The sequence below is a fragment of the Diachasma alloeum genome, unplaced genomic scaffold (assembly GCF_001412515.2).
Source record: "Diachasma alloeum isolate Michigan unplaced genomic scaffold, Dall2.0 Dall_scaffold_00366, whole genome shotgun sequence".
Taxonomy (NCBI): domain Eukaryota; kingdom Metazoa; phylum Arthropoda; class Insecta; order Hymenoptera; family Braconidae; genus Diachasma; species Diachasma alloeum.
Genome location: NW_021680505.1, coordinates 92,042 through 115,794, shown reverse-complemented (window position 1 = coordinate 115,794; position 23,753 = coordinate 92,042). Strand labels below are relative to the sequence as shown.

The 23,753-nt window shown below is 39.2% G+C and overlaps 1 protein-coding gene across 1 annotated transcript in view; it reads right to left on the bottom strand.

The window, feature by feature from the left end:
* Positions 1-23,753, bottom strand: part of LOC107041462 (nesprin-1) — a 132,323-nt gene that overhangs the window by 45,661 nt on the left and 62,909 nt on the right. Inside the window, exons 22-29 of the mRNA XM_029126333.1 lie at positions 21,872-22,682; positions 21,638-21,796; positions 20,378-20,740; positions 20,199-20,309; positions 4,217-17,002; positions 3,491-3,601; positions 2,287-2,592; positions 609-743 (exon numbers count right to left, since the gene is read on the bottom strand). Coding sequence (XP_028982166.1) covers positions 609-743; positions 2,287-2,592; positions 3,491-3,601; positions 4,217-17,002; positions 20,199-20,309; positions 20,378-20,740; positions 21,638-21,796; positions 21,872-22,682 — 14,782 coding nt within the window. The remainder of the gene's footprint in view (positions 1-608; positions 744-2,286; positions 2,593-3,490; positions 3,602-4,216; positions 17,003-20,198; positions 20,310-20,377; positions 20,741-21,637; positions 21,797-21,871; positions 22,683-23,753) is intronic.

Sequence of the window (23,753 nt, the reverse complement as noted above, 5' to 3'; positions counted from 1 at the left end):
GAACGATAAAATTTTAATAATAAACAAGTTACAATAGATGTAAACAATCCTAGTTACATGCAAAAATTCTACACTAAATTTCTACACCTTAAACTAAACAACTACATTTAGATAAGTGAGAATTATATTCAACGAATAGAAGAAACCTGTAATTTCATGATTAAATAAAATTACACCACGAGAAAAACATGAATACAAGGACTAGAAAAATTGAAGAAAAAGTGAATTACCCACAGGGAGAAGAGTAAAATACGTATTTACGAATAAAGTAAATTAACAGTGACAACTGACATGAATGAATGTACACCATATACCACAAAATATTATGAAAAAAGAACTAAATGATATGAAGCAGAGGTGTGGAGAATTGACAAAAATATCATCACAACGATGTTGCAAAAATTCCCTGAAACTTCAAGAGCAAAAAATCCTGAGAACTCTACAGAGTATCTTACACCAGCAAGATACTAGAAAGTTATTGTCTCTTTTATTTCCCCTCATCTTTAACAAGAACAAGTGATGATGAATGTCTAAGCGAGTCCCATAACCGATGTGCGATGAGTAATGAACAGTGCGTAAGCCCCAGTGATCTGGTAAGTCTCGTGTACCTGCTGCTTTTCACTTATTTTTGTCTTCATCTCCATCAGTGCATCCTTCAGTCCCTTTGCTAATGCATTGACCTCGGGAAGAGCCTCCAGCTTGGTGACCCGATCTGCTTTGCTCTTCAACTCGTCCTGCAGGGCCTGAGGTAATTACAAAAACTCATTTACTGTAATTCAATGTGGTTATTAACGACGACAGGGCAGAGAAAAATTTCTCAAAAAAAATTTCGTCGTATCGTCAAAAGGACGATTTGATAGAAACACCCAGCCAATTCGCTAGAAAATTGTATTCAATTGTATTCTATTGAACTTTTTTTATTAGTTTTTGGTTGATTTCATTGACAAATTCCAGTTCATCTGTCCGTTGTTTTGAACAGAAATGTTTTATGAATAATATTCTGTAGAAAAAATCAATAGAATTCGATTTTTCTGTACAACTTATTCCATTGAAATATTTTCTGTAAAAATTTCTCGACTCAAATTTTTCAAGTTTTTCTAAATTTTGTTTCATTTTTTTAATTTAAGACCCGGGGGGGATTATCTTTCGAACGTTGTCTCGATTGTTTTTCCATCTTCATAATGTAAACTATATCACAATTTCTATTGGATTTTACGTTACGCAGGAGTCCCTAAAATTATTATTGTACAATAAAAAAAAGTACAAAAAAAATTGAACATTTTCAAAGAGCGTTTTTAATAGAGATGAAGAAATAAGTCCGATAAAGAGGAAATAATGAATGGATAAATTATCCTGATAACTAACGACCTAACAGCCATTATATAGATACATCAAATTATTAATTTGCAATTTCCTCCCTATTGGCTTTATTTGCCAATATTATTCAAAAACGTTCTTTGTAATATTATTCAAAACGCACACGTATGAAAAAATTCAATAGAAAACCTAGCGAATTCGCTAGAAAATTCTATTGGAATTCTATGAGAATTCCATGGGGTTTCTATGGAATTTCTCTTCGAATTCTATTGAAAAATTCTATTTGTTTTTTGCGCTGATTCTATTAGATATTCGATAAGAAAAAGTCAATAGATTTCGAATTTCTGTAGGAATTTTTCTCTTGAGATTTTTTCTATTAGAAATTATTGGGCACAAATTTTATAAGTTTTTATTTTATTTATTTTATTTTATTATTTTTTTATTTTATTTTATTTCATTTTTGATTTAATTAAGTTTTTTCCACTAGAATTTATTTTATTTTGTATTACAGAATCCGAGTGGAAAAAACTTAGAAAATTGATGGCCAAGCATTCTTATAGAAAAAATCTCAAGAGAAAATTCCAAACAGAAATTCAAAATCTGCTGACTTTTTCTTATCGAATATCCAATACAATCAGCGCAAAAAACAAATAGCATTTTTCAATAGAATTCCAATAGAAATCCTATAAAAACTCCATAGAATTTCTACAGAATTTTCTAGCAAATTCGCTAATTTTCTATTGAATTTTTTCATGCGTACAATCATAATTTTCGGAGGCTCCAAGGCTATGTAAAACTGAATAGCAATTGGAGCACATTTCAAATTATGAAAATAAAAAAAACAATCAAGATCACGTTTGAAGGATAATCCACCCGGGCCTTGGTTCTTTAATAGTTGTACTGAATGATACTGAAGGTTTATCATTTTCATTTCGCTCTGCCCAACCCAATGAGTCTGTGATTGTGAACCTTGTACGACTCGGACGTGTGCTGCTGACTAAACGACATGATCAAGGCCCTCAACCAGACGTCAGTCTCATCGAGGAATTTCCTGTACTCGAGGACCTCCTGCTCACGTCTTTCTTGATCCGCTTGTGCTCTCTCCAGGGTCATTCGTCCCTGCTCTACCTGGGACAGAAGAGCTACAATCCTCGTACGAATTCCAGCTAGCAAAGCTGCTAGTTCCTGAGTATCCGCGCTGGGATGAATTTTACTGAGTTCTTCCTGAAGTTTTGTGCCTGCTTGGTCGTGCATTTGAAGATCCCTTTGAATTGTCTGTGAAATCCATCATTCTCATTAAAAATAACAATTCTCTCTATTACGCTAATTGTATTCTACAAGAGAAAGCCTTTGAAAACGACCGTTTGATGTAATTCAAGCAAAAAAAAAAATTTCATCACCTTTTGTTTATTAACTGTTATTAATTATTGGGAGTTCTGATGAAAATAATAATTTTCCATTCAGTAGAATGGAAAAGCCCTCCAAAGCCCTGAGGAAGGCCCAGGGGGAGAGCCAGAGGAGGAAAACGGAAAATGTGATTCTGTATAGTACAGAATTCTCTGGAAAGTTTACGAATCTCCTGGAAAATTCTACAATTTTTCGATGCAGAATGTTTCAGAAAACTGGAAGTAATTTTTTTTGAAGTTACACGTATGAAAAAAATCAATAGAAAACTTAGCGAATTCGTTAGGAAATTCTATTGGAATTCTATTGAAAAATTCAATTTGTTTTTTGCGCTGATTCTATTGGATATTCGATAAAAAAAAGTCAATAGATTTAGAATTTCTGTTTGAAATTTTCTCTCGAGATTTTGTCTATAAGAATGCTTGGGCATCAATTTTCTGTTTTTTCTACACGAATTCTGCAATGCAAAACAAAACAAAATTCTACGGAAAAAACTTAGAAAATTTGTGCCCAATAATTCTAATAGAAAAAACCTAAGAGAAAAATTCAAACAGAAATTCAAAATCTATTGACTTTTTCTTATTAAATATCCAATAGAATCAGCGCAAAAAAATAGAATTTTTCAATAGGATTCCAATAGAAATCCTATAGAAACCCCCATAGAATTCATATAGAATTTTCCAGCGAATTTGCTAATTTTTTATTCAATTTTTTCATGCGTGTATCAATGACCGAAATCATTTGGAATTTTCAAAGTTAAAAATCTCACCACAAGCGTTAACAGCATTGTCTGTAAACTATCCCTCGGTAAATCACCGAGGGCCTCTTCGAGTCTATTAACAGCCACTCTGAGATTATGAATATCACCCTCCAGCGACTCCTGTAATCCACAAAAGCCAATTAAAATCGAATAAAAACTCCACCATTATCAACGAAATTCCATCAAGAAAATCAATGACGTGCATGTCGCAAAAAAATTCCTGTACAAGTCCAGGCGACGGATTAATAGCTATACGGATTAGGCTCGAGGCAACAAATATATTTTTTTTCACCAACAAAACCTGCGAAGAACACAAAATAACATTAACAATGAAATGTTTTATCGTTTGACAATGATGATAATGACCTATCAGCGTCCAGTGTGTCTTTACTCGCATCTTCCGGATTCATTTCATTGAATATACCACCGTTGAATTAATCGAATAAATTGTTAGATATGACATGGACGCGGATAAGTCATGCACAGGTAAGATATGCTGTTAATGATTGGATCATGCGGCCCAATTGATCCACCAAATGATAAATTATTAAATGGGAAAGCGGGGACCTAATTATCGAGCAGCACAGAGACTAATGATGGTTCAATGGTTGTGTAACAATGAAGAAGTATAAATACGAGAAAAACAGTGGCAGATGAAGCCTAGGAAATTCAAAAATTAAACAAAAAAAAAAAACGTCAAATTGATGCAACAAGACCGAGCACTTGCGGTCGCACCTTGAACCCAAGAATTCCATTAGTCACGTTTTCCATCACCATCTCCGCCTCGACATCGTCAGTTGACAGCACCACTGATTCCCCAGTTTCTCTACCTAAATGTGTGGACTGTGGAGAGGGAATATCGGAATGGGATATCATAGATTCAGAGAGAAGAGATACAGAAGCAATGTAATAGGAGGTTTGGTGATCGTTATCGACGCGTTTGGTAATGTCATTTTGATAATTGTTACGTGGATCCACCCGCGTGTCGTCAGTATCGATAGCTAAATAGGTGCTGTAGTCGTTCCAGCTACACATGCCACCCGGTAAATCCGCGACGAGTCTTTCGGTAAATGGTAATGCCGATGTGGTGCATGTGTTAGTTGTGTCTTTGGTACCACCACCATTACCCGAATCCCCGTGGGAATCGTCATTGTTATTGTCGCGATTTGATTTATCTAGTGGTTCCGAGACCTTTTGCTTTGGCTTTGAGGCGAGTGCCTCGAAGAAGTCTCTCTCGGCTGTGTGGTACTGGCGTTTGCTGTACCAAAAGCTGTCCATGGACATTGATTCTGCTAGGTTCGATGTTTGCGGGGACTTTGACTGTTCTTTTGCTGATTCCTCGAGTTCGTCGTCTTTAATTTCGATTATTTCCAGAATTTTCGGCGATTTTGCCTCCTTTGGTGTGTGACTGATGACCACAATGTCGTCCTCGTCGATGTAAAACTGGACTTTATCGGACGAAGTCTCGCAAATTTCGACTGGGGACATGTCGGATTGGGATTGAAGGTCGGAAGAGGCTTTCGCTTTTGGCAGCGAACATTTTGGGGGAGTCTGCTGAGAGACCGGCGGTGGAATTATCACCATGTCCTTGAATGCCTCGGGGTCGTTGTGGATGAGACAGAAGCCGGCGGCTTTGATGTCCTCAGGGGTTGGGGGTTCCACTTGGTCCAACTGCTCAGGCTTCGGAGAAGTGGGTTCTGATTTTGGCTCTATTTTCACTCTGATCGGTTTTTGCGGAGATTTTTCGAGTGGTTGAGGGGAAGATATCGTCTGTTGGTCGGTCTTCAGTTGAGCAGGTGCAACAGTTTGTTCAGAACTTTGGATTTGTTGGGTTTTCGCGATAGATTGATCGCTGACAGTCTGCGATTCTGATTTGATCGGAGTTGATTCGACAGTCCTTTCCTGAGGTTCAGGTTTCTCTGTCTTTATTGGAAGACATTTTTCAACTTCTTTGTTCGGCGATTCGATCACGTTTTCTACCTGAGGAGCTTTTTGGTCGGCTTGCTCAGGAACTGTGGATATGTTATCTCTCGGGAGAGAATTCTCATCCTCTTTCTTAGGAACTTCGATCGTCTTTTCTACTTTCACTTGAACAGTTGCAATCGCTTCCTTCTTTGCAACTTCGGAGGTATCGATTCCCGCGACTGGTACTTCAGTAGATTCGGGAGTGATTTCCTCAGTAGTTATAAGCTTAGGATGTTGATCATCTTTGCTACGCGTTTCATCGGGTTTAGTGTCTCTAGCTGCAACTGGTTTCTTTTTGGATTTATCCTTTTTGGATTTGGTTTTGCCAGATTGACTCAAATCGTCAACTTGGTTCTTTGACATTTCCAGAGAAGCATTATCTATTTCTGTTACTGAAGGAGCCTTTGATTGAGATTTTTGGTCGTCTTGCTCAGGAACTGTGGATATGGTATCTCTCGACAGAGAATTCTCATCCTCTTTCTTAGGAACTTCGATCGTCTTTTCTACTTTCACTTGAACAGATGCAATCGCTTCTTTCTTTGCGATTTCCGAGGTGTCGATTCCCGCGACTGGTATTTCAGTAGATTCGGGAGTGATTTCCTCAACAATTATAAGCTTAGGATGTTGATCATCTTTGCTACGCGTTTCATCGGGTTTAGTGTCTCTAGCTACAACTGGCTTCTTTTTGGATTTATCCATTTTGGATTTGGTTTTGCCAGATTGACACAAATCGTCAACTTGGTTCTTTGACATTTCCAGAGAAGCATTATCTATTTCTGTTACTGAAAGAGCCTTTGATTGAGATTTTTGGTCGTCTTGCTCAGGAACTGTGAATTTGTTATCTCCCGGCAGAGAATGCTTATCCTCTTTCTTAGGAACTTCGATCGTCTTTTGTACTTTCACTTGAACAGATGCAATCGCTTCTTTCTTTGCGATTTCCGAGGTATCGATTCCCGCGACTGGTACTTCAGTAGAATCGGGAGTGATTTCCTCAGTAGTTATAAGCTTAGGATGCTGATCATCTTTGCTACGTGTTTCGTCTGGTTTAGTGTCTCTAGCCTCAACTGGCTTCTTTTTGGATTTATCCTTTTTGGATTTGGTTTTGCCAGATTGACTCAAATCGTCAACTTGGTTCTTTGACACTTCCAGAGAAGCATTATCTATTTCTGTTACTGGAGGAGCCTTTGAGTGAGGAGATTTTTGGTCGTCTTGCTCAGCAACTATGGATATGTTATCTCTCGGCAGAGAATTCTCATCCTCTTTTTTGGAAACTTCGATCGTCTTTTCTACTTTCACCTGAACAGATGCAATCGCTTCTTTCTTTGCAACTTCTGAGGTATCGATTCCCACGACTGGTACTTCAGTAGATTCCGGCGTGATTTGCTCAGTAGTGATAAGCTGAGGATGCTGATCATCTTTGCTACGTATTTCGGCTGGTTTAGTGTCTCTAGCCTCAACTGGTTTCTTTTTGGATTTATCCTTTTTGGATTTGGTTTTGTCAGACTGACTCAAACCGTCAACTTGGTCCTTCGAAACCTCAGTAGCTGTGACGACGGCAGTGGTTGACACCTCCTTCTCAGGAATTGTGTCTCGTTCTTTAAGAATTTCCAGGGAAGCATTATCTATTTCTGTTACTGGAGGAGCCTTTGATTGAGATTTGTCATTCTTCTTCAAGCTCTTCTTATCTGTTTGCTCTTTTGGCACAGTTGTTGATTCTCCTGCTGGTGTTTTTTCCTCCTCGTTTATACCCTCTCTTTCAAATTTACCAGAGAGTGTCTCTGGTAAAATTTCTACAGTAGTCGGTGCAGGAACAGTCGTTTCGCATTTGCCAGATTTTTTATCTTTCTTCTTGTTCTTTTTGCTCTCGTATTTGACTTCTTCTCTTGGCTGCGCATTTTGCACCTTTAATTCCTGCGTCGACTCTACTGTTTCCGCAATTAAAGGAACAGAATCAATCTTCACTTCTGGTATTTCAATTTTAGTTTCAGTCTTGGATTTTTTAGACTTCTTCTTCTTTGATTTTGTGCTACTGCCCAATTCTTCCACGGCTGTTTCTTCTTTGACTTCCTCCAGATTCACGGAAGATGATTCTTCTTCTTTGGTTTCCTTCAGGGGCTGCGGAGTGGGGTTTACCTCCTCCACGATTGGTGGAGATTTAATTTCATGTAAACCTAACATTGGGGTGGACTTCACATCTCCTGTATCAGCTTTCTTCCCCTTCTGTTTTTTATTCTTGCTCTTCCCGTGGGATGACTGTGTTGTTTCCTGGGGTTTCGGATCTTCCACTGTTTTCGGGATTATCGCTTCAAGTTTAATAGCATCTGGTTTAGGCTTCTCCTCTTTCTTCTCTAGTTCTTTCGGTTTTTCGACTTTATCTTGAGGTGTTGGAGGTTTTTCCTTGCCCTTCTTATTCTTTTCCTTCTTGGAAGTTACAGAATCTTTACAACTTTCATTTTCTTGTTTCACATCGAAGAGTGTATCTTTTGTTTCCAACGAATGTGGAAGTTTTTCGGACGAGTTTTTAGTTACATCTTCTCGAGTTTGCGACGAGTTTTCACGCCTCGCACTCCTCGAACGCGATCTTGATCTTCTTGATCGCAATTCTCGTCGGTTTACAAACTCCATGAAGCCTTGATCGTCAACCGTCACCACGTTCTCTATTGGTTCAGGCGCAAGGATCTCTTCAACAATAATCTGAGGGGTTGATTCTGATGGTATTTGTGGTTTTTTAGTGAGAGGGCATTCTGGGACGTTTTGCGGGACGTTCATTTGATTTTTCGCAACAATCGAAGCCCAAGAGCCGCCAATTTCCTCATCGAGGTGAGCAGGTAAATTGAGCTGAGGGTGATCTTGAGGATCCTCAACTTCATCAGCCCAAGAGGCGAGTGTTTCTGAAGGAATTTTTGGAGCGTCAACGACGGAAATCGTATGAGATGTTTTCCGATCCTCGGTAATAGAAATTTCCTCACGGGATTGAGGATTTTCGTCTGAAGTTTCATGGAGTCCGCAAGGACGAAGGGGTTCTGGTTTTACGATGTCAGTGTCTATTCTTCGATTCTCAATAGTTTGAGGAGAAGAACTGTCGGATTGACCCACCACTGCAGCGAAAGATTTGTCCCAAGTGTGTGAGGTTTCTTGCTCCGACGGAGTAGGACTTGATTTTTCAATGGAAGTCTCTTCCGGAATTTCTGCTCCTTTTTGAGATTCTAGTTTCATATCTTTCCTCTTTATCTTTTTCGTCTTTCTGCGAGTGACTGCAGCGGGTTGAGCCACAGGTGAATCTAAAGTATCAATGGTTGAATCAGGGTTGGAGGATGGGGTTGAAGTTTCCACTTGAGTTTCAGCCTTTGGTTCATCTTCTGGTGGTGATGTGGAAGTTAGCTTCTCAATATTTTTTATGCTCTCGAGTTCATGGTTAATGAATTCCGCCGTTTTCGTGCTCACGATAGAAGCCCATGATTTTCCATTTGAATTGATTGGGGTTTCGATTTCTTCTGGTTCTTGAGACACCGTTGGGTCAACTGTTTTACTTGTGTCTTTTGTTGGCTTTTCTTCAGACACTTGGCTCGTTTTTTCAGTAGATTTCTTCGTTTTTTCTGATTTTGCTTTTTGTTTAGATTTTTCTGGGGATTTCTCAGGTAATTTACATTCAAGTTCTCCAGTTGGCTTCTCCAAGTCAACAGGTTTTTCAGTGGATTTTTCTGTCGTAGAATTTTCTTCTTCTAGAGGAACCACAGCCCCTTGTCCTGCAGATTTTTCAACTGATTTTTGGACATGCGTTCTATCCGATTTCGTCGGTTTTTTATCTGACTTGTCAGCAGACGATTCGACCGGCTTGTCATGAGGCGTTGAAGGTATCTTCGGTAAGTCCTGAACAATCTCGCCTTTTTCATCGGGTTGTGTGAGTTCACTGGACTTCGGAAGCTCCTGGGTTGCCGTTGAAAGTGGTTCATCGTTCTTCTGCCCTGGAACGACTTCCATTAATTTCGCCTCAGTTATTGTTGTGACCAATTCCGTCAAAGTTTTAACACATTGCCGTGGAATTTTTTCTGTGTCTTTTTGCGGTGTTTCAACGAGCTTCTCTGAAGATTTTCCTGTTTCTTTTCCGCCTGATGGATTTGCCTCAGCAATTGGGTCATCAGTTGTAGCTTTGATGGCTGATAGATCAGATTTCATAGGGCTTTCTTGAGACCCTTCAGGTTTACTCATTTCTGATATTCCATCCGATGTTTTTATTGCAACCTCCACAGACGCAGTAGTGGCTTTCTTTGTTTTTTTTCCTTGTTTTTTGTTCTTCACCGATTCTTCAGGAACTGAAACCGTCTCCAACTTTTCAACTCCATCTTGCTGAAGTGTCTCCTTTGAAGACTCTTCCAATTTCTCCGGTTTTTCTGTTGATTTCTCCTTATCTGTATCTTGACTCTTTACAATGGGCCCTTCTTCTAGTGATTTTTCACTGGGGCCAGATTTTTCTTCCACTGCTATGCACATCTCATTCGTTTTCTCTTGTTCTGATTTTGATTTCACAGAGAGTTCTTCAGATATCTTCCCAGAAGACTTTTTTGCCTCTTTCGGTGACTTAGAGGGAGCCACAGAGGGCTGTGCCGTTAATGCTTTTTCTCCAGATTTGACACCATTTTTTGGAGATTGTGGAATATCATCGAAGCCGTCATCTTCGATTACCATGGGCTCATCCAATATGCTCAACCAATCGTCATCAGCGATCAGATGAACTCCTTTCGGTTTCTCCTCTTTCATTACGATTTTCGGTTTTTCAATTTCCAACGTCTCCTGTTCAGTTGCCGCAATTGTTGATTTTCTGTCTGAGGATTCAATTTTTTCTGGAACATGGGTTGCCTCAACACACTGTTTTTCAAAATGTTTCGTATCTGAGATCGCATGTTTCGATGGTTGTTCTAATAAAACTGGAGGTTTGTCTTGAGCTTCTGAAGTTTTCACTGGTTTCTGAAGCTTTTCGGAAACCTTCTCTAGTGGTCGTTTGCCTTCCGGTTCAGTGAGTCTCTTTTTTGGTTCCTGAATGGCCTTTTCTGTCGGTTTAGGTTCAACTTCCGTCACTTTCGTTATCGACTCTTGAACGATTCTCTCCGGACCACTAGATTTCGGTCCATCCGATGACGACACCGGAGCTTGCGGTTCTTGGAGGATTTGGACCACTTTGAAGTGTTGGTAAAAGTAACTCTCGGCTTCCGAATACTGATGATAGTGCATCCAATAAGGTTGGAGGAAATGATCAGACATTAAATTGCTGGCCAAGTCTGTGGATTCCGTTTTTTGTGACTCAGCTTGTTGTTTAGATTCCTCGACATGAGAAATGTGTTTGGTTGCTCTCTCTGCATCAAGCAGTTTCAAAGAGGATACTTTTTGTGATTTTCGGGAAATTGAATCATCACCCTGGGAGGTATTTTCTTTTGATAGTTTTTCTTGTTCTGTAGCCTTATCACTCAGTAATTCCACAGGTCTCTCAGTCCTTGAAGTATTCATTTCTTTCTCTTTCAAAGCCACAGCCACAGATGACCCTTTCATTTCTGTGACTAATTGCTTGAGCTCCTCAGCAATAAACGCTCTAGACGAATCAGCCTCCTTCTGCGGAAGGCTACACCCCATGTACCTCGCGATCTCTTCGTCTTCAGCACAACTCTCAGTCTTTTGTATTTGAACAGTTTCTTTGTCTTCTTCGACAGAGGAAGAACTCATCGATTTTGTTTTGGTTTTCCTCCTATCCTGGACGCTTCCAAACAATGGTGAATCATTGCCTTTAATCTCAAATTCTGGTTTGTCTTTAATTTGATCCACTTCAGTAATTATATCGGATTTTTGTGCGTTCTCAATGGTTCCTACTTTGTCAACAACTAGAGGAGATGTAAGAGAAGGAGTCACGTCACTAGAAAGCTCATAAGAAGAACCCTCAGATTTCTTACTCTCATTAGAAGATGTGGTTCCAGGTGGTATACGACAAGCCATCTGCTCAACCACTTCTTGAGGTGGTGGTTGAACCATAGCGTAAGTAGTTGTCAGCGAAGCTTCAACGCTAGCTGGCCTCAACTCCACTAATTCCTCGACCTTAGTAGTGTTGGAGAGAGGAACATTTTCCAGTATTTCCACAGATTTAGCGGATTTTACGTTAGGAGGAAGAATTTCTTCACTTCCTGTTTTTGTTGTCTTTACGGTTGTCACAGTTGTCTCGATGATCATTGCTTTACCCACTTGTGATTTTGTGACAGCTCCTTTAATATCTTTAGCATGCAGCTCTTCAACTTGAGAGGCTTTCGGTCTATTTTTTCCATTGACTGGAATTTCTGAGACAGTTGAGGCAGAGACTGTCTTGGGTTTAGAGGCAGATTTCTTGGCATCACCTTTGCTCTTGATCTCTGTGTGTTCTTTTGACTCTACAATGATCATCGGAGCAATTTGCTCAACTATTACGTTTTCTTCGCTTGGTTTTTTCGATTTTAAAAGCTGTTTTGGTTTCTCTTTCTGAGTAACTGGTTCAGGTATCGCAATTTGCGGATGTTTTGATTTTTCTTCGTGAACGGGTTCAGGAACGAAGATCGATTCTTTTGATTCTGCAGAAATATCAACAGGTTTGACTCCTGTTTTCGGACCACCAGACTGATCTTGAGGGTCGGGTATATTCTCTGGTTTGGTATAAAGAAGCTCTTGTATTGGGAGATTTATTTGTGAACTTCTAGCTTGTATGGAAGGTTCATTCGACTCTTGATTTTCGGTTTTCATTTCCAACGGTACAGAACATTCATTTTCTATAAATAGTTTCTCCTCGTGAGGAGTGGGTGCTGCTTGCTCCTCTGATTTGGGCTCGAGCACTTCTTTCATGATTTGTTTTTCGTCTACTTTAGGCGCTGCATCGTCTGATCTAGCAAGATCTTTCCCCTCAGCTATGGTGAGTTTTTCTTCGAGTTTGATTTCACGCTTCTCCTCAGATTTTGTTAAAGGCTTCATGTCCGATTTCATTGGGAATTTATCGTCAATCTTCATTTCACATTTTTCCGCATCTTCTGGCAGAGGGTTTTCCACTTGTTTTGAGATTTGTTTCTTTGACAATTCCTCTTCGAGTGTGACACCAACTTTTTCGTGAGGTCTAGCCTGAGCTTTGTCCGAAGCTTTGTTAGGTTTCGCTTGTGGTTTTTCTTCAGGTTTCGGTGGAGACTTCTTTTTAGATTTGGTTTTCTGGTGAGATTCATCTACTGATGGTGGGTGAGATTTCTCATCCGATTCCATGCGGGATTTCACCTCTAATTTTGAATTCTCATCAGATTTGATTTCCGGCTTATCTTCGGGGATCATTTCAGCCTTATCTTCCAATTTCTTAGGGGATGTCTCGTTTGCCTTTGGTTTTTCTTCCATATTCAGTCGAAGTTTTTCCTCCGATTGAATTTTGGCTTTCTCTTCTGATTTTAAAGTTTCATCGACTGTAGGTTTCTCTGGAAGTTTTTGTTGGGATTCCTTTCCGGATTTGGTTTTTATTTGAGATTCGTCTACTAATGTTATTTGAGATTTCTCATCCGATCCCATAGGAGATTCCTCTAATTTTGCAATAGCTTTCACCTCTAATTTTGAATTCTCATCAGATTTGATTTCCGGCTTATCTTCGGGGATCATTTCAGCCTTATCTTCCAATTTCTTAGGGGATGTCTCGTTTGCCTTTGGTTTTTCTTCCATATTCAGTCGAAGTTTTTCCTCCGATTGAATTTTGGCTTTCTCTTCTGATTTTAAAGTTTCATCGACTGTAGGTTTCTCTGGAAGTTTTTGTTGGGATTTCTTTCCGGATTTGGTTGTTATTTGAGATTTATCATCCGATTCCGTACGGGATTCCACGTCTAACTTTGAATTATCAGCAGATTTCATTTCTACCTTTTCCTCAGGCATCATTTGAGCCTTTTCTTCCAATTTCTTAGCGGATGTCTGGTCTGCTTTTGGTTTCTCTTCTATATTTAATCGAAGTTTTTCCTCCGATTCAATTTTGGCTTTCTCTTCTGATTTTGAAGTTTCGTCGGTTATAGATTTTTCTTGAAGTTTTTCTTGGGATTTCTTTCCAGATTTGGTTTTTATTTCAGATTTGCTTTGAGATTTGTCTACTAATATTGTTTGAGATTTTTCATCCGATTTCATACGGGGTTCCTCCTCTAATTTTGCAATGGGTTTCCCCTCTAATTTTAAATTCTCATCAGATTTAATTTCCACCTTTTCCTCAGGTATCATTTGAACCTTTTCTTCAAATTTCTTAAGAGATGTTTGGTCTTCTTTTGGTTTCTCTTTCATCTTCAATGGAACTTTTTCCTCTGATTCAATTTTGGCTTTCTCTTCTGATTTTGAAGTTGCATCGACTGTAGGTTTCTCATGAAGTTTTTGTTGGAATTTCTTTCCAGACTTGTTTTTTGTTTGAGATTTCCTTTGAGACGTATCTACTGATGTTATTTGTGATTTCTCATCCGATTCAATTCGGGATTCGTTCTCTAATTTTGCGTTTAGTTCCTTTTCTAAATCCGGCTTTGCATCAGATTTTACCACCATTTTTTCTTTAGATATCGTTTCAGCTTTTTCTTTCAATTTCTGCGGGGGTGCTTGGTCTGATGTCGTTTGGACTTTCGTGTCTAATTGCACCGTTTTCTCATATTTAGGCGTCTCTTGAGACTTTTGTTGAGATTTGCCTGCGAGTTTGGTTTTCTTCTGAGATATTATTTGTGATTTCTCTTCAGATTTTATGTGAGATTTTTCTATAACTGGTGCTACTGATTTTTCCTCGGATTTCGATATGTCTGGTTCCGCCCTAGCCTCAGATTCCACACCGACCCTCATCTCTGGACTCTCTTCCGATTTTAATTCACATACCTTTCCTAATTTCGGTTCGACTTTTTCATCTGATTTTATCTGAAGTATCGCTTTCTCTCCAGATTTTGCTTGCCTTCCCTCTTCAGATTGAGATTGAAATTTGCTCTCTGATTTCTTCTTCTGCTGAGACTTGGTGCGGGACTTCTCTCTACTTTTTGTCTCTGATTTTTCTTCAGATAATATTGTTTTGGTAGTCTCCTCGAATTTCATTTCAGATTTCTCCTCAGATTTTGGATTCTGATTTTTGTCCACTTCCTTCTTTTTTCCATCAGATTTTTTCTCCACCTTGGTTTTACCATCTGATTTTGTCAGAAGATCCTCATTAGATTCCATTTTCTCCGAGGGCTTCATTTGCGATGTCTTTTCCATCTTAATTTCAGTCTTCGCTTCGGCTTTGGATTTTACTTGCGATTTTTCTTCCGTTTTTGTCTGCAATTTCTCTCCAGATTTCCCATCAACGATTTTATCTTGACGAGATCCTTTCCCTTTATTTTTAGATTTGCCCTTGGGTGCTTCTGGCACCCCTGGCTCTTTGGCGTCTACCGAGTCTCCTTCAACTTTGATTACTTTACTCTTTTCAGATTTTCTTTTGGGCTGTGACACTTCGCCTTTTTCAGCAATTTTTTCTGCCTCAGTTTCTGTTTGAGACTTTCCTTCCAGAGTTTTCTGATCCCTCTCACCCTGTCCTTTAACCCTCTTATCCATAATCTCAATTTCCTTCAGAGCCTTATCAATTTCATCATCATGAGATCTCTTTTCGGTTTTCTTCTTCTTTTGCTTACGTTTTTTTTGAGTTTGAACTTCACACGATTCTATCTCTTCCCCCTTCAGCTCTATCGTCACATCCTCCTTGATGTGCTTGACCTCAACGACAGGTACAGATTTTTCGACTTTCTCCATTAACATTTCATCCGCCACCACTCTGTGAACTTGTATATCTTCAGATCTTTCTCGCTGTTTCTTTTGCTTCTTCTCCTTATGCATCGGTTCCGCTCGGACTGGAGATTTCTCTGGAGCTTTTCTCCTCGAATCTTTCTTTTTAATCGTATCCCAATTTTTATCCTTAGACTTTTTCGGCGTTCCAACTTCCTCCTCCAACACATTTGGCAGTCTGCCGTTTCCTCTATTGAGCTTAGATTCAACCGGTGTGACCTCATGAGGAGAATGCGCACGTCTAGCTGCGTCTGTGCCGCCACTTTGAGGCGAAACAAGGACCGCAGGTAAGCCTGTGGATAAAATTTTCGCGTAAGATATGGAAGGCCCTCTCACATCGCTCTCTGCTTCCACAATAGCCGACTGCTGAGTATTTTCTCTACTCTCTTCAGTCAATACCAGCTCTCTAGGTTCAGCAGTTTCCCTAGGCTTAGAAGCCTCAATGATTTCTGGTACCATCACAGGACTCTGAACGTCCGCAAGTCTCGGCTCTGGAGGGATTTCAGGGGTTTCCATGGGAATTGGTGGCTCATGGTACAGAATCTCCGGTTCCGGACACTGCTGCTGTGGCACTTGTTGATACACCCCAGTAGTCAAATAACTCTGAGACGAGACGTAATGATCATCGCTGTATCCCATGTGAGTTTCGTAAGGGTTCAGCTGCACCTCCATTGCGGGGACCTGCTGATGCCCCTGAGGATACATGTAAGAGCCCACTGGATATCCCCCCAACCCCGCATTAATGAACCCCACTAATTCAGGCATAGGGTGCATGTAGCTGTACACCTCGGCCTGAGGCGCCTGGGGAATTGCTTCATATCCTTTATTAAGTACTTGGTAATTGTCCATGGGACTCTCAGCCCAGGATTCCGTCATCACTGGTGCGGCAGCTGCTTGAGCTTGCTCAGGAACCTGACTCATTTCCCGATAAGACATGTCAACATCTCTTCCAGGGTGATGCTGTCCATGGCGAACAGACATTTCTCGTCCCGCGTCTGCAGTCTCCATTCCTTGAGGTCGAACATCTGTGACTTCTGGTTTACTTTCAACTGATAATTTCATCATATTTGAATCCTGCTCGATAGTCACCGCTGCGAACGGGCCCTGGACATTGCCTCTCAGAATTTCAGCGTATGAAGTGGATCCTGGGATCCAGATGGGACTTGGGGATCTTCCTCTGCGTGGCTCCCTCGGAGCCAGTGTTCCAGACTCTGAGGACTGAGTTCTATGAGAATATTCTTGTTGCGCCGGAGCCTCGTCAAGAGTTACTTGAATTTCAACAGCTGGAGACTTTGGCTGTTCAATTTTCCTTGTGGGAGATCTTCCACGACGTCCTGATTGCTGATTGCTTGCGGTTGCTCTAGTTCGCTTAGAGGGCTCCTTGGATACCTCGCGTTTCGCGACTTTCTCGGCTTTCTCTTGAGACTTGGGATGAGCTGTTTTTTCTTGTTTCGATTGATCGTGGGATTTAGGAAGTCTCGGCTGTGGACGAACTCCAACGGGACGATGGATTTTAGGGGTTGTTGTTGTGTCAAGGGACATATTTTGTGGACTTCTGTAGGGACTGGCATTTCTAGAGGCATTTCTAGACGTGGGACTTGATCTACCAGCTGCAATGTCAGCGTATGAAACTAGACCAGTGATTTTAATTGGACTCTGGTCACCGGGTGGCGAATAGAACGGATCCAGGGTGTGAATTTCATCCATCAGCACTCTCGATCGTTGACTCCAATCGTCGATTTGCGTCTGTAAGGCCTGTATGCGACACAGCGCAACAGCCAAAGAACATCGATAACATGAATTTCAGATTGTTTTTTTTTTGCAAAATTTTCTTAAGCGGTTTGAGAGAGGGGGTAGGGATTTCTTCTAAAACGCTGACGTTTCTCAATGTTTCATCAAAGGCACTTTATTTATTTGATAATCGTCACTCGACATAGCGTTGATTATTCGATAATAAGAAATATCTATAGAAAAATTATTAGACACTAGGGAGTCTGATTGACGTATCACGACGCAGTAAGTGGAAAAGAATATTGGCAAGAATGTTAAGAATTATGAATCATTAATTTTAGCGACGGGAGATGAGGCTCAGCGTGAGTTCTCGAGTCCCAAAAGAAAAGTAAATATCATTTTTCCAAGTACTATGGATCCAACGGCTCAATATCGGGTGTTCCACGTTGTATCAGTAATTTCGAGCGTTCTGTGCGTGAGTGAATTTTACTTTGAAGTGATCTTATCCTCTCGCGATAAGTCTTGTCCGTCAAAAGAAAAAGTGTTGGAGAATGATTTTGCATTGCAGAGAGAGAGAGAGAGAGAAAGAGAAAAAGGAAGAGGCAGAGGAAAATTGGAGTAGTAGAGAAGAGGCAATTTGGTGTTTGTTTTGGATGTTTTGTTGATGATGATGGTGATGATGATGATTATGATGAAGGGATCACGAAGATCAGTGGAGGAAGGGGGGACGGAGAAAAGGCAGCAAACAAAATTCATAAATGAAATGCTCAACGAAACAAAAGGTAGAGTAATGAAAAATATCTTCAAGTATTTGACTAAAAATATCATTTCCAGGAGATGTAACTTGATTGTGCCGTCTGTTGCCTTTCAGTGAATTTTAATATTGAATTTCATCAAAGAACGTTTGTTTCTTTGACCGGAAGACGAGGACGGTGACAGTGAGAAGTAAGATTTTTTTTTTCATCTGTAAATTATTGTGTGACTCATGTATATCGGTTTTTGTACACATTGTGATCATCACTCACTGTTTTATTTTTACCGACATAAATTGAATAATGACAAAAAAAAATTTTAATATGAAAAAAACGTTAACACAAACAAGCAAAATCAAGTACTCTCGTGAGATAACAGAAATAACAAACAAACTTAATGACTAAAGTGAAAATAATTAGAAAAACTTCACAATGAGATACCAACCAATAACCTTATGCTTGAGATGATGTGTTGGGGATCAATGTATTATTAATGATTGTTAATTAGTTAATGGTTTAATAATGTCACAATGTTGAAAATGTTTTTATAGTCTAATCTAACAGGTAAGTGTTAATGTGCTGACAGTGTGAACAAATATGGACCCGTGTAGACGTAAAAGCCATAGTGATTGTGAATAAGTGATTGGGAAATAGTGGACGGGCTTAGAAGAATATTTCATGATTTTTTCTGCAATTGAGTGAGAAAATAAAGGGATTTCCAGAGGTTGTTATTGAATTAAAATGGAATATTCTTCTTGACCAACGAAAAAGGGTAAATTACTGGGTTTACAGATTTAGGCCCGGGTGGATTATCTTTCGAACTCGATTCTTTTTCCACCTTCATAATGTTGAATATATCACAATTTCCATTGGATTTTACATCACGCAGGAGTCCCTAACAATTATGATTATACAATCAAAAAAAGGGGAAAAAAACTGAACATTTTCAAAGAGCGTTTTTAACCCCTCACGGGAGGGGCCCTTTTGTTTCCAAGCGTGGAGTACGGTCGATACAACTAGAATGGGATGACTTCTAATCAACGGAAAATTATGAAACCGATATGTAATTGAAGCAACAGTATTCCTTTTTTCGTTGTTATTTGTTTGGTTGAGCTGAATTCCGTAGTTTTGGAAATAATCAATTTTAAAGAGAGTCATTCATATTTTCATGGGTCGATGTATGGCATCGACCCCGTACGTGAGGGGTTAATAGTAAGAAATTAATATTAAGAAAGATTAAGAAATAAGTCCGATAGAGAGGAAATAGTGAATGGATAATTTCTCATGATAACTAACGATCTGACAGCCATTAGATACATCATATTATTAATTTGTAATTTCTTCCCTATTGGGTTTACACGTATGAAAAAATTCAAACGAAAACCTAGCGAATTCACGAGAAAATTCTATTGGAATTCTATAGGAATTCTATGGAGTTTCTGTAGGATTTCTACTGGAATTTTATTGAAAAATTCTATTTGTTTTTTGCGCCGATTCTATTGGATATTCTATAAGAAAAAGTCAATGGATTTCGAATTTCTGTTTGAATTTTTCGCTTGAGATTTTTTCTATAAAAATGCTTGGGCATCAATTTTCTAAGTTTTTTCCATTCGGTTTCTGCAATGCAAGACAAAACAAAATCCAACGGAAAAAATTTAGAAAATTTGTGCCCAATAATTCTAATAGGAAAAATCTAAGAGAAAAATTCAAACAGGAATTCGAAATCTGTTGCCTTTTTCTTATTAAATATCCAATAGAATCAGGGCAAAAAACAAATAGAATTTTTCAATAGAATTCCAATTGAAATCCTATAGAAACCCCATAGAATTCCTATAGAATTCCAATAAAATTTTCCAGCGAATTCATTAGATTTTCTACTGAATTTTTTCATGCGTGTAGTTTCCAATATTATTCAAAACCGCTCTTTGAAAATGTTCAGCTTTTTTTCAACGTTTTTTTCATTGCACAATCGTAATTTTTGGAGACTCCAAGGCTACGGAAAACTGAATAGCAATTGGAGATCATTTCAGATTATCAAAATGAAAAAAAAAACGATCAAGATCACGTTCGAAAGATAATCCATCCGGGCCTTGACATGAATTTCCATCCTGGAAACACCTTGATGAACAAGCTGAACGTCATCTTCCACCTTACTCTCTCCTCAAAAAGCATCAAAATGTTTCCAACAGTCTAACGAAGAAGTGAATTAAGTCAGTAACAAAATTAGTATCATCTCTACTGTTACACTCTAACCAACTGTTTGTCATTAATAAAAAAAAAACGTTATTAAAACGTGAGTTTAGTTTCACCGCGTAATCGTGAAGAGGCAGGAGTTCATCTCCCGTCGGTATTAAATACTGGGGTCACTTGATTGGTATCAAATATTATGAAAACTGCGTCAGCGCATAAATAAGGTGCAGGTGATGATTAAAAGGATAAGCACAAGATAATCGTAATGACAAACCTACCTGTTGTTCTTGCATTGCCGTTTCACGGTCATTTGGTAGATAAGTCGGACTGAGAGCAGCCCTCAGTTGCTGTTCAACTTGGACAATTTGATGTCTCAGTTGTTGTATTTCCTAGAAATGAATAAAACATTGTCTCATGCTGTTTAATTCTGTAAAACCGATAATGTACGAACGCTAACCTGTTGATACTGATCGATTTGTACCAAACAACTCTCTAACGAAGACGCCTGTTCCTTAACGATTTCATTAAGAGTATTCAATTCGCTGACTATTTCATCAGCATTATCATTGATTTTAGTGTCAGCAACGAGTCCCGACTTGAAGTGCACCTCAAGTTTTTCAACCGACATTGCAATTTTAGTTTTCTGAATTGTAACATCACTCAGCATTTTCTCTCTAATCGCATGCTGATCTCTCAACGGTTTCTTCTTGTTCTGTTGGGATTCTAAATTCTGTCTTGCCTTCTCTAACCAACTCTTAGCGTCCTTCAACTTCTTTTCACACTGATCCCACTCCTCGCTGGCTTCTTGGAGCAGTGCATTCTGAAATAATTTCGTCAACAAAAAATGCTTTTTCCAAATACAATTTCTGCCCAATTCTAGAGCGAAGCGCTAAAACCATTCAAGTCGACTTGGCTCTCCGCGGAGTTTTCGGGGAATATCTTCGAATGTCAGGGAGATAGGGAAATTTTCATAAGGACCTCTTTTGTAGCTCTCCACTCGTTCTCCAAAAAATTTTATAACGAAAATTTTGCTATCTGCCTTAGATTTCGAGATATTCACTCAAAACGGATTAATTGTCAAAACTGACTCAAGGATATCTCCAAGTTTTTTCCAAGTACTTTGGCTATTTTTGCTCCAGTGAAATGCTTTTCTACTTTTGTAGCCGGACATGATTTTACTATTTAAACTTTGCTATCTCCATATTGAACCGTTAGAAAACATTTAAAAAATCCCAAAGAAAATTAGAAAGTTTACTTTTCAAGAAAGATCGATGAAATTACCTCCATTTTCCACAAAAATCATTTGTTCCGAATCCTAATAAATTTATTCAGATTCAGACTATTACCAGAAATCGATTTTATGCTTGAAAAAATAAGATTTCCGAAAGTTTAAACAATTTCAATTATTTATTTACAATCAACGAATGTTTAAAAAAATAATAATTCATAATTTTTTCTCAAATCCCTGGAAAATGGATTAAACCCCGAGTTAACTCTGGGTCAACTCTGGGTTTATGGAAAAAAATCCAGCGAAGAAAGAGAGAAACTCTGGGAAATTTTCGTGATCCCAGAGAAACTATGACCCAGAGTTAACTATGGGTTTGATTCATCAGGGGTTTTTCTCACGCAATTCAACTGACAAACAGCAGAAGATACTTGGATATCCCTAAGCCGTTTTACCGCTTCGCTACTGAATGATTTTGATTAGTCAACTAACCCTCTGCAATAATTGACCCTCAACCTCGACTTTGGCTTCTTCAGCCTGTGTAAGTTTCTCTGGCAAATCTCCAACGCTTGTAAACTGACCGATCAGTTCCAACTCCTTACCCATGTCACTCAGATTTTTGTTGACTTGTTTGCAGCTTTTAACAGCGGTCTACAATACGAACGAACAAGTTTAATCGTCATCATGTTGACTACGTTTGCCAGCCCTGAATCCCTAAAAACCTACCGAGTAATCATGCAGTCTTTGTCTAGTTTGAACGAGTGACGTGAGCCTCAGTGGTTCCTGGAGGAATATCCTCTTCTCCTCTGTCCAAGCTCTGACAGCTTCGTAGAGAGCGAGGAATCTCTGCCAGGCATCAAGAGTATCACCGACCTGCTGCTTCTTCTCCTCCAGCCACGATCTTATCTGTCCCAATTGCTCAGTCAGATTTGAAATTGTTTTGCGAATTAATTCTCGCTCCTCGTCGTCCCTCGTGTTCTCCACGATGGTCTGTCCATTTTTCGTCAATCTCTCGAGTTTGTCAGCCATAGCTGTGAGTTCCGATTGAATTTGTCGAAGGGATTCCCTGAGTTTCATTGGCTCGACTGATCTGTCTTGAACCTTGAGTTCAGCCTGGCGTATCCATGCTTGAAGCTCATCGACGTCTGATAAATAATCACCCCTTATTGTTCGCGCTCGCTTCTGCTCCCTCTGTTTCTCCTCCATCGCTTGTACTGCGCTCTCAGCGTTGAGCTCTAGGGATGTCAATTGCTGAGCCAAATCACTCGGCACCAGCTGTTGGCTAGCTTGGTACCGCGCCTTAGTGCTACCGGAGAATCTCTTTACTGTGTCCACAAGCTCAAATAGACTCTCTCTCAGGTGGACTATTGAGTTCTCAATGTCCTCTTGATCCGATCCAAATACGTAGAAGATTACGATGCGCTGGTGAAGCTCCTCCAGGCGTTGTTGGAGCTGGCGGACTTGTCTCTCGTCGTGATCGAGGGATTCCAAGTCACCTCGGGCCTTTTCCGATTTTGAACGGAGAGACGTGACGAGCCTGAAAGTTTTTTATTATTCTCCTCGGTTCTTCAGAATCAGTGGATTTTCGATTGACTGATAACGCTCGTCAGTAATTCCGAGGTTCCAATGAATGTGAATTAAAGTGGCCGGAGTTTTTTCCGCATTGGAAAATTCTCGAATATTTTTCCTTGTCTATTTTCTTTTGGAATTTTTCGCCGGAGTTTTTTTACCTTTGAAAAATTCCCGGAAATATTTCCCGGCAATTTCTCCGCAGCGAATTCTTCTCGCAGAATTAATTTTTACCATTGGGATTTTGCTTCAAGTTTGTTTTCAGAAAATGCTAATTGAATTTTTTTTTCGTTCTTAGAAGGGAAAAATGGAAAAGTTTATCACGAAAATTGTCTTTTTTTTATTCGCGATTGTTTGATCAATTCGTCGGTTACCGATCAATGTTGATATGTGAATTTTAAATTCAATGAGATTTCATTCTTAGTCGGATCAGTTGAGTTTTGTTGTATTCAATAAAGATGAGTTCAGTAGCGAAGCGGTAAACCGGGTGAAGTCGGTTTTGACTTTTGGCGAGTTTTTGATTAATATCTCGAAATCTAAGAGAGATAGCAAAATTTGTCTCATGACCATTTTTATAACCCTCGACTGGCTCTACAAAAAAGGTTAAAACAAAAATTTTGCTATCTTTTTTAAATTCCGAGATATTCGTCGAGCAAATAAATATAACAAAAAAAAAAAAGAGATATTCGTCAAAAACTGGCCAATACTCAAAATCGACTTAACCCGGTTTACCGCTTGGTTCAAATGTGTCGAATTTAATATTTTCCAGGGAAATTTCACACGGGTTTTCTTCTCAGGGACATGGGAAATTTTCTTGGGAAAAATTTTGCAGAGAAAAAATTTTCCGGGAGATTTTTCGCAGGGAAAAAAAAATCCAGAAACCAATGTCATAATACTTGTGATTTTACAGACTTTCATTAATTCGAATCATTAAATGCCATTAGATATGCTAATATTGCAAATATGAGGTAATAACGCGTTCTTGTATCCGCGTTATTTTCGACGCGGGAATGAATCAAAAATAAAACTAGTCGTTGAC